General features: G+C 40.0%; 1 protein-coding gene across 7 annotated transcripts in view; it reads left to right on the top strand.

The window, feature by feature from the left end:
* Positions 1 to 16451, top strand: part of HECTD1 (HECT domain E3 ubiquitin protein ligase 1) — a 104576-nt gene that overhangs the window by 37040 nt on the left and 51085 nt on the right. For 5 of the 7 annotated variants that reach the window (XM_034768704.1, XM_034768702.1, XM_034768707.1 and 2 more), the window contains exons 3-13: positions 1882 to 2116; positions 3364 to 3591; positions 6187 to 6468; positions 6678 to 6966; positions 8095 to 8171; positions 8279 to 8377; positions 9099 to 9213; positions 9568 to 9742; positions 11887 to 12025; positions 12343 to 12513; positions 13687 to 13909. In XM_034768704.1, coding sequence (XP_034624595.1) covers positions 1882 to 2116; positions 3364 to 3591; positions 6187 to 6468; positions 6678 to 6966; positions 8095 to 8171; positions 8279 to 8377; positions 9099 to 9213; positions 9568 to 9742; positions 11887 to 12025; positions 12343 to 12513; positions 13687 to 13909 — 2033 coding nt within the window. The remainder of the gene's footprint in view (positions 1 to 1881; positions 2117 to 3363; positions 3592 to 6186; positions 6469 to 6677; positions 6967 to 8094; positions 8172 to 8278; positions 8378 to 9098; positions 9214 to 9567; positions 9743 to 11886; positions 12026 to 12342; positions 12514 to 13686; positions 13910 to 16451) is intronic. The other 2 variants (XM_034768705.1, XM_034768709.1) reach the window with 1 other exon arrangement.

The following is a 16451-nucleotide window of genomic DNA, read 5'->3' on the forward strand; positions in this document are numbered from 1 at the left end:
AAATTGGTTTTGTTTAGTCTGGAGAAGAGAAGAGTGAGAAGGGTCATAGCAGTTTTCAAGTACATAAAAGGTACAAGGAGGAGGGAGGAAAAATTATTCTTCTTAACCTCTGAGAATAGGACAAGAAACAATGGGCTTAAATTGCAGCAAGGGTGGTTTAGGTTGGACATTAGGAAAAACTTCCTGTCAGTGGTTAAGCACTGGAATAAATTGCCTGGGGAGGTTGTGGAATCTCCATCATTGGGGATTTTTAAGAGCAGGTTGGACAAACACCTATCAGGGATGGTCTAGATAATACTTAGTCCTGCCTTAAGTGCAGGGAACAGGACTAGATGACCTCTCGAGGTCCCTTCCAGTTCTCTGATTTTATGAAAGTGCTTGCAACTCCTTCCAACCACCCTCCACTCCCTTATCCAGGTCATTAATGAAAATATTGAATAATACTGGACCCAATACAGACCGCCTTTGGTACTCCACTAAGTACGTCCTCTCAGTTTGACAGCAAACCATTGATAACGACTCTCTGAAAAAAGTTACTCAGTTGGTTGTGGTCCCACCTTATAGTAATTTGATCTAGACCACATTTCCCTGGTTTGCTTATGAGAACATCATGTGGAAGTCGGGGAGGGATAGCTCAGTGGTTTGAGCATTGGCCTGCTAAACCCAGGGTTGTGAGTTCAATCCTTGAGGGTGGCCATTTAGGGATCGGGGCAAAAAAAAAAAAAAAAAATTGATTTAGTTGGGGATTGGTCCTGCTTTGAGCAGGGGGGTTGGACTAGATGACCTCCTGAGGTCCCTTCCAACCCTGATATTCTATGATTGTATGACTGTGTCAAAAGCCTTACTAAATCAAGATATATCATGTCTACAGTCTTCCCCCTATCCACTAGGCCAGTAACCCTATCAAAAAAAAATAAATCAGATTGGTTTGGCATGATTTGTTAATTCCATGTTCGCTATTACTTATAACCCTCTTATTTTCTAGGAGTTTACAAATTGATTGTTTAATAATTTGTTCCAGTATCTTTCCAAGTGTTGAAGTTAGGCTGGCTGGTGTTTGGTTTCCTGGGTTCTCTTTGTTCCCTCTTTGAAAGATAGGTCATTTGTTTGCCTTTCTCCAGTCCTCTGGGACTTCACCGGTGCTCCAGGAATTGTCAAAGATAATTGTTAATGGTTCCAAGATTGCTTTAGCTAGTTCCTTATGTCCTGTAGGGTGAATTTCACCAGGCCCTGCTGACTTTAATAGATCTAACTTACCTAAATATTTTTCTTTAACCTGTTCTTTCCCTGTTGTGGTTTGTGTTCTTTCTCCTTTGTTGTTAGTATGAATTATGTTAAGTGTCTGGCCACAATTTACCTTTTTAGTGAAGATGAAGGAAAATAGGGATTAAACACCTCAGCTGCCTTGATGTCCTCTACTAGCTCTCCTTCCCCACTAAGTAGAGAACTTACCTTTTCCTTCATCTTTCTCGTCTTGCTCCTAATGTACTTATAGAACCTCTTTTTATTGCCTTTTATGTCCCTTGCTAGATGTGTAACTCATTTTGTGCCTTAGCCTTTCTGATTTTTGTCCCTACATGCTTCTGCTATTCTTTTGTACTTTTCTTTGGCAATTGGTCCATGTTCCCACGTTTTGTAGGATTCCTTTTTGATTTTCAGGTAATAGAAGAGTTCCTGATGGAGCCATTGTATTCCATGTATATTATTAGTAGATGCCACTGCAATAAGCTTAGTTGACAAGCGAGTTTGTTTTGTTGCCAAACTTATATGGAAGATATACCCGTGTGTGATAATATGAACCTGTTAACTTGAAACTATATGAAATATTGTAACATAGAGGAATTTGTACAGTAATTGATATGTAATTACCTCTTTCTACAGGTGCCCTCCTCGTACTTTCTTACCAGCACTCTGCAAGATTTTCCTTGATGAAAGTGCGCCAGACAATGTGTTAGAGGTAACAGCTCGTGCCATAACTTATTACCTGGATGTATCAGCAGAATGCACCCGTAGGATTGTGGGAGTAGATGGAGCTATCAAAGCACTTTGTAATCGTTTAGTTGTTGTTGAACTTAACAACAGAACCAGCAGAGACTTGGCTGAGCAGTGTGTAAAGGTAAGTGTTCTTAATAGATTTCTGCTTTCATAGAAAGCAGAATATTTAAATATTTTTTTAAAATCTGTTTGTAATATGAATTTAAAAACAGGAATAACTTATTTTATTCAGTCTGATAAAATTGCTTGCTTGTACTTTTATTGTCTTTGCTGTCAATTTGTTATGCCAACATTTCTGAAATTATTGTTCAGAAAAAAATCAAAGAATATAAAATGTGAAATCAGGAGAAACTTGAGGCATTAATGTGCATATTTTTAAATATAAATAGAAAGTTGATTTTTAAATTTCATAGAACTGTAGAGCATTTTCAAAACTCCACAAAAAAAGGGGTTAGGGGAGTTGCCTCTGATCAGAATAAGACAAGAAAATTAAGCTTCCATTTGAAACCTCTTGGTTTTATATTTTGTGTATAATTATGTGTGGACTTCTGCTGCTTGTCCGGTTACCCTAGCTATGATCTTAAAGCAGCCTTGCAAAATGGTCAAGAAATTTGACCAACACAAACAAATATATTAAACTACTCTTATCATATAACTACTGCCCCTATAACTGCACATGAAGTCCCTACACACCCCAGCCATACACATCTTTTCCTTGGAGTTGCAAACTCACATGTTCGCTCAATGCCCCACTCCTTCCCCACAGTGGACTATCTCTTTCATGACCTGAAGAAGAGCTCTGTGTAGTTTAAAAGCTTGTCTTTTTCACCAACAGAAGTTGGTCTAGTAAAAGGGATCATCTCACCCACCTTCTCTCTAATATCCTTGGACCAACACGGCTACAATACTGCAAACATTGATCACTCCGGTTGTTCTCAAACCACTTTACCATTCACTCACTCTTGAACTGCCCCAAGTTGTCACTTGTTCATCTCCCCATCCACTTAGTTACCATTCATACCCTAGCATACGTTCTCTCCCCTTCCCACTAGATCTATTAACTCTCAGCAGTTTCTCAACAAGGTCTCCTTAGGCCTGCAGCTGCCCCTTAGTTCGTCTAGAGTCTTTTCCTGATGTGAGGCAACTCTTCTCCTGGCTGGTCCACATGGAGTGCCCCATATGAATTCTGCTGTATTTACTCCCTTGCTTAGAGAGGGAGCATTGGAACTACTGGAAACTTTGGATGCTGTTGATGGAGGAACTGAATTTATTTTGGTTTGCCCCCTCGTCAGCTGAGGAGATGAGGAGCAAACAATTGGCTAACTAGTAGTATGTACTTCATTACAATTCAGTTTCATTGTATTACAGGTGTTAGAACTAATCTGTACCCGTGAATCAGGAGCTGTGTTTGAGGCCGGTGGGTTGAACTGTGTGCTGACATTTATTCGTGATAGTGGACACCTAGTTCATAAAGATACTTTACATTCTGCTATGGCAGTAGTATCCAGACTTTGTGGCAAAATGGAACCTCAGGATTCTTCATTAGAAATCTGTGTGGAATCCCTGTCTAGTTTATTAAAACATGAAGACCATCAGGTAAGCAATTTTTAATGATTGTTTATGTAGCACGAGAGTTACATGAATATATTTTTAGTTTGCTATTAAAGTAAAGTACAGGTTAGATGTTAATTAAATTTTGCAGTATCCTACTTCAGCTGCCACCATAGGTTAGTGAATGTATGACATGTAGACATATGCTATTGTTGTTGGTATGTTGAATTTGTTACAAATCAGCAATTTAATTGTGCTTAACAAATCATCAGTTGGAATTTTTTGTACAGTTTCCATAAGGAAGGAAAAATTTGAGACTCTGAATCATTGTGATAGTTCTAATTTTTTCAGTTGCAAGCAAGAGAACAAAAATATTGCTTCATGCTGTCTGGCTATATCTAGCCCTAAGCTTTTATGGAAACAAACCCTTACAAGATCTCAGAAAACTTGCCTGAGTCTCTTCAAAGAATTTTCTTAAATAACAATTACTCTGAAATTTTTTCAGCTCAGTCGTGACATTGTATGTGACGTTTTCTTGTCTAACCTGTAAGGAAAAAAACCTATCATAAATAGTGGAAAATTATATTAAATATTCCTTCCGTCAGTTTATATAATCTAAATTGGTGCTGCCCAGTGAGAAATAAATGAACTTGTTGAATGCAGTGTGTGTGTGGGGTGGGGACAGCAGCAGTTGGAGTTTTATTAACAGCTAATGTGAAAGTTTGAATAGTCCTTTTAAGCTAACTCTAGGAGATGGGAACGTATCCTTTTCTAACAGTAGATTAAAGGACCCCTTGCTCTGCATCAGATTTGGTGGTCACCTAACAAATCCTTAAGCATTTAAAGCAGCCAACCTTCTATAGAGTTTGAGCCCTCCTTTGTTCAAGTCTCTATCATCCCCAAACTGTTGCATTTTAAGCACATCAAGACTGGGAAGCTCTGAACCCCATGCACCTGTGGTCTAAATTGTATGGCTATTTTTTTTTTTTAATCCTTTTGTAAGAATTACCTTTCAGAAGCATCTCATACCCTAATGGCACACATAATAGTTTAATTCCCAACTATGAATCCATAATCTCAATATCCTTGAGAATTGCTTGAGAATTGAAAGAGACCTGAGGAATCCTAAAAATATCTGTGTATCTCATAAATTTCCTATGTAATGTTTTTATATATATATATTTTACATAGGACTTTTCTAGGGAAATTTATATCCTTATCCTTGTTGATACACTTCTGGTTCAGGTCACTTACATCATGGGAACAGTTGTTCTCCCACACATGTCAAGCCAGGAGTTAAGACCAGAATAATTTGGCCTTGGAGACAGTTCATTCTAAATTTGTTCTCTTAAATCACCGGCTCTGTGCTGATGATGAGGTCTGATCATCCATGTTTCAGTTTCAAGTCACGGACAGGGAGCACAAACTGATCTCACTACCATACTCCTTATGCTTTCAACAGTGACTCAGATCATGTTGTGCTAGAATCCCACTTGTAGTCTGTCTGTCACTTTTTTTTGCATGTTTCTGAGCCCCAAACTGTGTTCTCTTTCAGTGATTCACATAGCACACTAGCAGTCTGGATCACTGTAAGAAGGCTAGATGAATGACTGAATAGTCTATGGGAGAGATGATACTCATCTAGATTAGATATATTCCTGGAAATATTCAGAACAACAAATAATGCCCATAGCCTGAACCTAATATGTGAAATAGGCTATTCCAGCCAAGGGGATGGCCACAATGCAGAACTAATGTGTACTGTTCTAAAGGTAGTCACTCCCAGAGCAGTGACCTGCTGAGGATAGCCATGGTCCCTCAGAAGGAACAAATTGCATTTCAGTATTCAAATGTGTAAAAGGTGGGAAACTATCAACTTTTAAGGTAAAATTTAAGGAGAAACCTTTAGTTTCTTTGATAAACTACCAATTTTTTTTTACTAGTGCTGTACTCATACAGCTACTTCAAAATTTTTCTCTTTTTCATATAGGTAAAGGATGAACTGTGGTTTTTGTTTTTCAGTAACTTTGTCAAACTGCACTTTCTAGTGGGAGGTATAGATAAAATCACAGCTTTCATTGTTTCAATATCTCCGTTATGGAGATGTTAAAACAGTTATAGGTACTATTAAAAACTACTCTAAAATTATTTTTATAGTTTAGGATAGCTAAAATATTGTACTTATAATGCTGATGCTTTTCTTTAAAGCAGAGGTTCTCAAACTTCACTGCACTGCGATCCCCTTCTGACAACAAAAATTACTACACGACCTCAAGAGTGGGGATCGAACCCTGAGCTTGCCACCCCGGGTTGGGGGGGCTCAAAGCCCAAGCCCCACCGCCTCAGGAGGGGTGGCCAAAGCCGAAACCCAAGGTCTTCAGCACTGGGTAGGGGGCATGTAACCTGAGCCCTGCTGCCCTGGGCTGAAGCCCATAGACTTTGGCTTCGTCCCCAGGCAGTGGGGCCTGGGCTTCAGCTCCCAGCAAGTCTAACACCAACTCTGGCATCCCCATTAAGGCGGGGTCCCAACCCATAGTTTGAGAACCCCTGCTTTAAAGCACTGTTGCTTTATGTTTATACGGTGAGCCTCTATTCTCCTTAAGTGACAAATCTTGAGCATCTTATATACATTTTCCACAGGTTTCAGATGGAGCGCTTAGATGTTTTGCTTCATTAGCTGACAGATTTACACGTCGTGGAGTTGATCCAGCCCCATTAGCCAAACATGGACTAACTGAGGAGTTGTTATCACGCATGGCAGCAGCTGGTGGTTTAGCATCAGGACCATCTTCAGCTTGCAAACCAGGTCGGAGCAGCACAGGAGCACCATCTACAGCTGCAGACTCTAAATTGAGTAATCAGGTGTCAACTATTGTGAGTCTGTTGTCAACCCTCTGTAGAGGCTCTCCAGTAGTAACACACGTAAGAATCATTTAAATGCTACAGTTCTTCACTTTTTCAATATTTTTCTTTAAAATGTAAACGTTATTTCTTGATATACTTTAAAAACCTCTATTCATGATTAAAAAAAAAATTTTTTTTTTTTTTTTTTGTAAAGGAAAAAAGAAACATTTCATATGGAAATAAAACCATGTATTTTCTAAAGTCCTATATATTTTTTTATTGTTCAGACTTTTAATTATTTCCAGGATCTCCTAAGATCTGAACTTCCAGATTCTATAGAAAGTGCATTACAGGGTGATGAAAGATGTGTACTGGATACCATGCGTTTAGTAGATCTTCTTTTGGTGCTACTGTTTGAAGGGCGAAAGGCCCTGCCAAAGTCTAATGCTGGATCTACAGGCAGAATCCCAGGATTGCGTAGACTGGATAGTTCTGGGGAACGTTCTCATCGGCAGCTAATAGACTGCATCCGCAGTAAAGATACTGATGCACTAATAGATGCTATTGACACAGGAGGTAGGCAAAAATATTTTGAAGATTGCATGTTTAATTCATTCAAAGTCTAACTTTTATAGTGAATTAAATAATGTCAGAGTAAATAGTTGATATCTTAAAGCTCTTATCAACAATGTGAGTTAATTTACATTGCTTAATACAGGCTAGTTCTTGCTGTTAACAATCCTTACTTTGGGCTAGATTCACAAAAGGAGTTAAGTGCCTAACTGCTGCCTTGGGTGCTTAAATCTCAGAACCAGACCCCACTTGGATTCACAAAGCTGTCCCTGAATCCTGTGGGTGCCTAAACTTGTTCAATACCTGAATATTTGCAGTAAAAGTTCCCTAAGCGCTTATGTTGCTGCCTCTGAGTATGCACACAGCAGCCCCGTGCCAGGGGTCTGGATGTGTAAGCCACAGAATAATTCACAAACTGGGTAAAGATAGATTTCAGTATCAGTTAAAAAGATTTTAACTCTTTTAAACTGGTAGCTGTGTTAGTCTGTATCAGCAAAAAGAATGAGGAGTACTTGTGCATTCTTCCACCTACCTCGCTGGCGTGTCCTGATCCAGTAAGCATAGTCAGAGCTTGCCTACCAAATTGGGCCTCTAGAGACGAGCTTACACAAAATGGGGGGAAGGAGGAGCAGCTTCTTGCAAAAATGGCATAGGCGCCTAGCACCAAGAAGGGGTTTGCAGCTGAGAAATCCAAGCAAAGGGAAGCACCTTCCTGGAGCCCGGACTTCGGTTCTTGTCTCTGAGGCGGTGGAGCTTAGCATGTACTCTGGGGCTTGACTCCTCCCATTGGCTTGCTGAGGTGAGCAGCCACCTGCTGTGCTGGCTTTTGTGAAGTGCCTATTTCTCCCCATTCATTGTATAGGGAGAGTAGATGTGGAACTCAGTCTTTGTGAATCCTAGTGCTTTTCTGGACTCCTAAAAGTGTGGTGATGCTGAGAATCTAGCCACTTGTTCTTTATCCTTGATTCACAACTAAGACTTTCAGAATATTTTTAGAAATCTGTTGAGAATGTTTAAAGTTTGTTTAAAGACCAAAGAATAGTACATTGTTACTTTATTTATCGGAAATTAATGGTGTCAAATGTATTTTACTGTGACTTTAATTAGTTATCTTGTACCTAATACTTTCAGCTTTTGAAGTAAATTTTATGGATGATGTAGGACAAACTCTTTTAAACTGGGCATCAGCTTTTGGAACTCAGGAAATGGTAAGTTAAATGTATTAACTGAAATTAAGTAATACAAATTATTTAATTCTCTGTGCAAAGAGATGTATAAATAAGGAAACTAGCATCTGTTTCTTTATATTTTACAGGTGGAATTTCTCTGTGAGAGGGGTGCTGATGTTAACAGAGGTCAGAGGTCATCGTCGTTACATTATGCAGCATGTTTTGGAAGGCCTCAAGTGGCAAAGGTGTGAATTCAAACTTCTGTACTGTTTTTGAAGCAGAAATCATCTGTTGTGCATGTACTTTTTAAAGTTTCCTACAAAATAAGATAAGTTTTGTGATGTAAAGTGTCTAACATAAGTGTGTTCTCAAATAGTTAAATTCATCATGTTCCATCTCCATTGTTTGTACAGTAGAACCTCTGAGTTAGGAGCACCAGAGTTACAAACTGACCAGTCAACCACACACCTCATTTGGAACCAGAAGTACGCAATCAGGCAGCAACAGAGACACCCCCTCTCTCCCCCCCAAAAAAAGAAGTACAGTACTGTGTTAAACGTAAACTTCTATTAACGAAAGGAAAGCAGTGTTTTTCTTCTGCATAGTAAAGTTTCAAAGCTGTATTAAGTCAATGTTCAGTTGTAAACTTTTGAAAGAACAACCATAACGTTTTGTTCAGAGTTATAAATGTTTCAGAGTTATGAACAACCTCCATTCCTGAGGTGTTCGTAACTCTGAGGTTCTACTGTATTGGAAAGCTAGCTTCTGGTGCTGCTAGGTCAGTGAAACAAGTGTAAGTCCACTTGAACTTGTTTCACAGACAACTGTAAGTATCACATACACACAATGTTCTACTATTGTAGGTAGGTTCATGAGAAGCCCAGGAATGAGCAGGTTGATAATAGGGTTAGTTACTTAGAAAAGGAATTTTACTAGTTTTCTCTCTCAAAATTTGTTTGCCTGTAGACTCTCCTGAGACATGGTGCAAACCCTGATTTGAGAGATGAAGATGGAAAAACTCCTTTAGACAAAGCTCGTGAAAGGGGGCACAGTGAAGTGGTGGCTATTCTTCAGTCTCCAGGTTAGTGTGAATTATTATTTCCTGACTCTTCTCTTCCAGTGGTATTGCTTGCATTTTTGTTCCCTTTATTTTCTCCTGGTAGAGGCATAGTGGAGTAAAATAGTAACTGTTTGGGCATAAGCATCTAATATAGAACTCTTTCTGTGAGTTTTCCCATTGAAGTTTAGTAGTGCTTTCAGTATGTGGCCCTTAATTTGCCACATACCGTGTTGCAAAAATAATCTTTTGTTTTCTAGAAGTATGTGCATGTGTGGTCAGGTTCCCAGCCGTGATTGGAGATTGATATTTCAGTTTTATTTGTTGGAAAAAGATTGGGTCAGTAAATGTCTGTCCCCAAAAAATTACATTTTGCAGGTGACTGGATGTGTCCAGTTAACAAAGGAGATGAAAAGAAAAAGAAAGATGCAAACAAAGATGAAGAAGAATGTAATGAACCCAAAGGAGATCCAGAAATGGCACCTATATACTTGAAAAGACTATTGCCTGTATTTGCACAAACATTTCAACAAACTATGCTACCTTCCATAAGGTAACAATTATTCATACCAATCGGTATCCATACATCTGTAGTATGTGTATTAGTTATACAAACATTTGTGATTTAACTCAATAGAAAATGTCAATAGGGTACTATTTCTTCAGTAATTAGCTAAATCATCTGAAAATTTGATATTTGCAAGTGACATGATCTTTTTTTTTTATTATTATTTTAAATGTGGAGACTTGGGACGGGGAAAAGTGCTGCTGCACTCATCCTGGTCCTTACTATTCTAAGGATAAAGCACATGTAACCTCAATAGTTTGATGTGAAATGTAATGAAAAGCAATGTGATTGAACAGAAATTTAGCATATATGTTCCATGATTTTTGCTTGGGGCTTTTAAATATAATTTCCCCCCCCCCTCTGTAGAGAGAGGTAGGATTTACAGGTGTCTTGGAAGAAGTGTATTTTAGTAAGGGGCTTGGAGGAGAAAGCAGGGTGAGATGTGACAGGCTAAGGGAGAATTCTCTGGCTTTGGGATGCTGCATGGGAGAAGTCACAGAGTATTATGTTTGCACAATGCCTAGCACAATAGGCTCCTGATCTCAGTTAGTGTCCCTTGCTGCTACAGTAATACAGAAATCATAGTAGACTGGGAGAAGGACTAGAAGTGATGTCTAGTCAGATGGATTGGGCAAATAAAAATATATAAGAGCAAAGGGGCTAGGGAAGAGCTAGTTTAGAGAGCTTTGAAGGCCAGGAGAAACAGCTTAATTTTAAGCAGAAAGAAAGTGGTAACCAGTGAAGGATACTGAAGAAGGAACAGGGCTGTAGTTGGAATTGCAGAGAAAATTTCAGGAGCAGTATTTTGGACAGATTGAAAAGAGTGCAGTGAGAATCTGGAAAGCCTGAGAAGAGGTTATCATAGCCAAGGCAGGAAATAATCAGGACAAAGGTTTACTCTTTGGGCATGAAGAGAAAAGGGCATATTCCAGAATAAGTGTCAGGATTTATGCTGTTGATAAACATAATGGAAGAGAGGAGTTGAAGGGGACGGCAAGGTTGCAGCTCTTTGGAATGGAGAGGATAGTGGGATTAAGGATGGAGGGGTCATGGTAGGCAAGCATCTCTGTCTGAACTTCAAGTGTAATTCTCTGGCAAAAAGGACTAATGTAATCCTTGGTGTTGTATAAGGTAGAATACTGCGTGCAATTGTGGTCTCCACTTTTTAAAAGGGATGTTAAAAAATTGAAGAGAATGCAGACAAGAGACACAAAAATTATCAGAGGGCTGGAGAAAATGCCATACAGTGAGAGACTTACAGTATGTCTATACTGCAATAAAACACTGTCAACTGACTTGGACTCACAGGGCTCAGGCTGCAGGGCTATAAAATTGCAGTGTAGACATCCAGGATCGGGTACTATAGGGCTCTCTAATCTAGTGGAGAAAGGCATGACAAGAACCAGTGAGTGGAAGTTGAGCCAGACAAATTAAATTAAAATAAAAAGACAATTTAACACTGAGAGTGATTAACCATTGGAACAAATTACTGAGGGATGTGGCAGATTCTGTCTTTTGATGACTTCAAATCAAGCCTGGATGGCTTTCTGGAAGATACACGTTAGTCAAACACACATTATGCTTTAGTTAAACTCAGTTATTGGGTTCCATACACGGGTAACCAGGTGCAATTGAATGGCCTATTATATACAGAAGATCAGACTAGCTAGATGATCTAATGGTCCCTTCTTGCCGTAAGCCTTTGTCTTTCTAATAGTAAATGGAGTTGAGTTTTTGATGTATTGAGGTTGTTGGGATTTGGATATCCAGGAAGGAGACAGAGAAGCAAATCCAGTGTGGTTTAGCCAGGACTGGAGAGAGACATTCGACATCTTCAGAGTGGTAGTGGTTGAGTAAGGTTGCATGGAGATAAGGTGTGGAGGAAGAGGAGGACTTCAGATTTCTGCACTTCTTGATTCTGTTTACATATAGGTTAAAAGAATTAAAACTAGAGCTGACATTCCAATATTTCAGTCCTAGTTATCAGATATAATTTTGAGATATAATATAGTAATAATAATAAGTAGAATACAAAAACCTTTGGAGCTCGTTTTTTGAGACCGTTTTTATCACTTGTTGTATGATTGTTTAGCTTTGCAAGGGATAATTTTTTATTTTAACTTTTAAAGGAAAGCAAGTCTTGCCCTCATTAGAAAAATGATTCATTTTTGTTCTGAAGCATTGTTAAAAGAGGTTTGTGATTCTGATGCTGGTCACAACCTGCCCACAGTATTGGTTGAGATCACTGCTACTGTCCTTGATCAAGAGGTGAGCTTATTCTTTTTTATTATTTATGATATAACATTGCATTTGAGAAACAAAAAATTTCCCCCTTTTAACTTTTTGTACTGCTTTTACAATGTATTGAATCTGTCTGTGAAATAAAGTTCAGTGTTTTGTGATTACTTGATATTAGGCCATAGCTTATCATCTTGTCTTTGACCAGATGTTTTTTAATTTTGATAAATCAACAGGTCATGATGTGAACAGCTTAAGTGGTGGACTAACAATTCTTAAAATTTGAAATGGCTTGCAGTAAACACCTCTCTCCTTTCTTCTTTCCCTCCTACGCCAATTTCTTGCAGGATGATGATGATGGCCACTTGCTAGCCTTGCAAATCATAAGGGATTTGGTAGATAAAGGTGGTGACCTTTTTCTAGACCAGCTTGCTAGACTGGGTGTAATTAGTAAAGTGTCAACTTTGGCAGGACCATCTTCTGATGATGAGAATGAAGAGGAGTCCAAACCTGAGAAAGTAAGCACAGCATTATCTAGCTTTGTCTGTTCCACGAAGCCATCTTCTGTCTCTACATCTTTGCAACTTCATGAAAATGTGAAAAAATACATAAATCCAATAGTACTTGATGTATATGTTCTATTAAATTGACTCCACTGTTTTGTTCGGTAATGTAATATGCATCTGAACAGGAAATCAAGCTCTCTCTCAGTGTTCCCATCTGTAAAATAGAGATAATACTTACCTCTTTGAATTGTTGTAGGGATTAATTAGCTGATATTCATACAGTGCTTTGAAAAAAATTACTGAAATATAACTGATAAGTAGGATTTATGAATCTATTTTCAACTGTACTTTAAAAATAGTCATATCTAAATAACATTTCTAAACCTTGCAATAATGGTCTTAAAATAAACATAACTAAGAAAAATAGTCCCTTAAATTACAGAAAATTTGGGAATGCGTATTTAATGTACAGTACTTAATGTATCAATTCCCAACTACCATGTAATTGACTACTTGCTACCATCCCAGCTAATTTCCATCACCCATTCAACTTTAACTTTGACTCATCAAGTCACCTTTGGTGGTTTTCCTCCTATTCTAGGTGATGTAACGCTATAACACTGGAGAACAAGTTGCAAAAAATGCAACATTGCCTAAACTGAAAGCTTTTGCCCTTTTTTTTTTTTTTGGGGGGGGGGGGGGGGTAGAAAAAGCACAATAGTAGATCTGTACTTACAGACCTCTGAAGGAAATGAACGACAGATCTGGAACACTTAAATAGGTTTAACTACAAGAAAAACCTAGAAGTTAAAAAATTACATGTGTTGAAATAGTAGACAATAAAACATTATTTTGTTAAAGCAGGATGGAAACTGTTTTGTAGACTCTTATGTTAAGTTTCCTCCTTGTCAGTGCCCCCACACACTACCATTGTTGTACTAAGATGGCTGCTCCAACAGGTAGGTTTTTAATAACATTTATAACGGCTAATTTATGTAGAGAACTGCTGCTTATTCAGATTATCTCATTAAACATTCCTTAAAGAAAACTTTTAAAATCAGTATTTTACGGCTTACAGTTATATTTTTGAATATTTAGTTTCTATGTCTCACTTTTTGTATTTTTACAGCAAGTTTATTTAAATTACCTCTTTCCTGAATTACTTTGTTTTATCTAACTTGACAGGAGGATGAACCGCAAGAGGATGCTAAAGAACTGCAGCAGGGTAAACCATATCACTGGAGAGAATGGTCCATCATTAGGGGAAGGGACTGCTTGTATATCTGGAGTGATGCAGCAGCCCTGGAACTGTCTAATGGTAGCAATGGATGGTTCAGATTTATTTTGGATGGAAAACTGGCAACAATGTATTCAAGTGGGAGTCCTGAAGGAGGATCAGATAGTTCAGGTATAATTTCTTCTCAATTTCACAATAAATGAAATCTAGGTTTATTTATATTGTTTAATTTGATCTATTCTGTTTTATAGAAATTGGCGTACTAAATAGTAAAGCATTAAAACAGATAGAAGGTGGTCAGTTAATTGTGATGCTTCTGTCAAATATCATGTGACTATAATTGACTTCCTTGGTGATTATGTTCAGAAAACATCTCGCCAGTAAATGTGTATTAACTTCATTTTGTTTTGATGTTTCATGCAAGCTTAATTTTATCATCCCAGTAATTAAAGGCACTTTGTAGTGGCCATCCCAGGAAAACAGGTTGAAATGTTAATTTACTGTTTGCTTTTAGCTGGCAGAATGAAATTGCCTGTGTTGGAAGACAAAGGAAAGTTTCTCATTAACATGTCACAGTTTCTTAACTTGTTGTTAAGGGGATTAGGTGACAGACCTGGAGCTATAAGTATTCTGCAACATATTTTCTATACTCTGTACAGAATGTGCAACTTCTATTAATTAAGTGTGTTGATTGCTGCTTTTATCAGGGAAGCAGAGGCAATCCTCTTTGTTTCATCTTTTCACTAGTGCAACAGTTCATACATTTGTAAATCATCAGCTGCATTGTGGTATTACACCACTCAATAATTTGTGAAATTTAGTAACGGGGTGTTGTGGTTCAGGATTGAAACAGGGTGTAATGGCTTTATCAGCCTAGTGGCTTGAAACTTCAAAGAAGAGAAGGTTGGAGTTCCACTGTTGAAAGCTAATGGAAATTCCAAGAAAAAAATCTGAACTTGTGATAGTATCTATTGTTAAAAGGGAGAAACCCTTAAACTTTGTCATTTCTTCATGTTAGTCTAGAATGTCAAAGTTAAGTTTATATTTGAAAAATAAAAGTATAGAAAAACTCAATCACTGAAGCAAATTTAGCTCTGCTTTCTCCTCTCCAAAAGATGGTCCACTCTGCACCTTTTATGAGACAGGCATGTTGATGAAGGACATCTAATAAAGATGGTTTTGATAATGGAATCAGACACTATAATCATGTAACTTTTTAGACCAGGGGTCTCAAACACGTGGCCTGCGGGCTGCATGTGGCCTGCGGGGTTCTTTCGTGCGGCCCGCCAAGTTCCCCACACCTGCGCGCCCTCCCCCCCATCCCTCTGCCTACCCTGTGGCGCCGCGAGCCCCGCACCACTCCCTGAAGCTGCTGGAACTATGTCCCTGCAGCCCCTGGGGGAGGGAGGGAGGAGTAGAGGGCTCCGTGCTTTCGCTTCCAGGCACTGCCCCCTGCAGTTCCCATTGGCCAGGAATGGGGAACTGCGGCCAATGGGAGCTTTGGGAGAGGTACTTGGAGGAGCAAGAGCAGCACATGGTGCCATTCCCCCCCCCCCTCCCCAGGACTCTGGCTGCTTCCTGGAGCGGAGCGGGGCCAGGGCAGGCAGGCAGGCAGGGAGCCTGCCCTGGCCATGGTGCGTGGTGCTGCCACCCTGGAGCCGCTCTAGGTAAGCGGCGCCAGGCCAGAGCCCGCACCCCAACCCCCAGTCCGGAGCCCCCTGCCACATCCCACACCCTCCTGCACCCCAATTCCCTGCCCTGAGCCCCCTGTCACACCCTGCACCCTCATTCCTCCCACACCCCAACGCCCTGCCCTGAGCCCGCTCCTGCACCCCACACCCCGACTCCCTGTCCTGAGCCCCCTGCCGTAACCTTCACCCCTCCTGCACTCCAACCCCCTGTCAGGAGCCCCCTGCCACATCCCACACCCTGTTACACCCCAATTCCCTGCCCTGAGCCCCCTGCCGTACCCTGCACACCTCCTGCACCTCAACTCCCTGCCCTGAGCCCCCATCACACTCTGCACTCCTCCTGCACCCCCTGGGGGCAGGGAGGGGGTAGAGTTGGGGTGAGGACTTCGGGGAAGGGGTTGGAATGGGGGCAGGGGCGGGGTGGGAAGGGGCGGGGCCTCAGGGAAGGGGTGGAGTGGGGCAGGGCCGGGGGCAGCAAAGGGTGGGTGTCAGTGATGCGGCCCTCGGGCCAATGCACTAGTCCTCATGTGGTCCTCATGGTCATTTGAGTTTGAGACCCCTGAGGTTCATAGATTCTAGGACTGGAAGGGACCTCAAGAGGTCATCGAGTCCAGTCCCCTGCCCGCATGGCTGGACCAAATACTGTCTAGACCATCTCTGATAGACATTTATCTAACCTGCTCTTAAATATCTCCAGAGATGGAGATTCCACAAAGCACACAAAGGAAATGCTAATGTGCACCAACAGGATCCACGTGGACATTTAGTGCATGGCACGGTAGGTAGGGTAGATTTACACCCCAGCTTACCACAAACTAAACATTCATGTAGATATGTCCTTGGACTAAGGAAAAGAGAACCAAGGCCACTTTACTTCTGAATGAGAGCATTCATACAGGGGTTTAATATGCTTTAACTTCACACCTTTAGTTAATTTGGCTTAACTTTCCTGGATGTTCCTGTGTAGAAAAGCCCTAATTTGGTTCTGTGAGGTTGATCTAGTAAGATAACTCTCCAAAGTG

This window comes from Trachemys scripta, chromosome 4 (genome assembly GCF_013100865.1).
Source record: "Trachemys scripta elegans isolate TJP31775 chromosome 4, CAS_Tse_1.0, whole genome shotgun sequence".
NCBI classification, from domain to species: Eukaryota; Metazoa; Chordata; order Testudines; family Emydidae; genus Trachemys; species Trachemys scripta.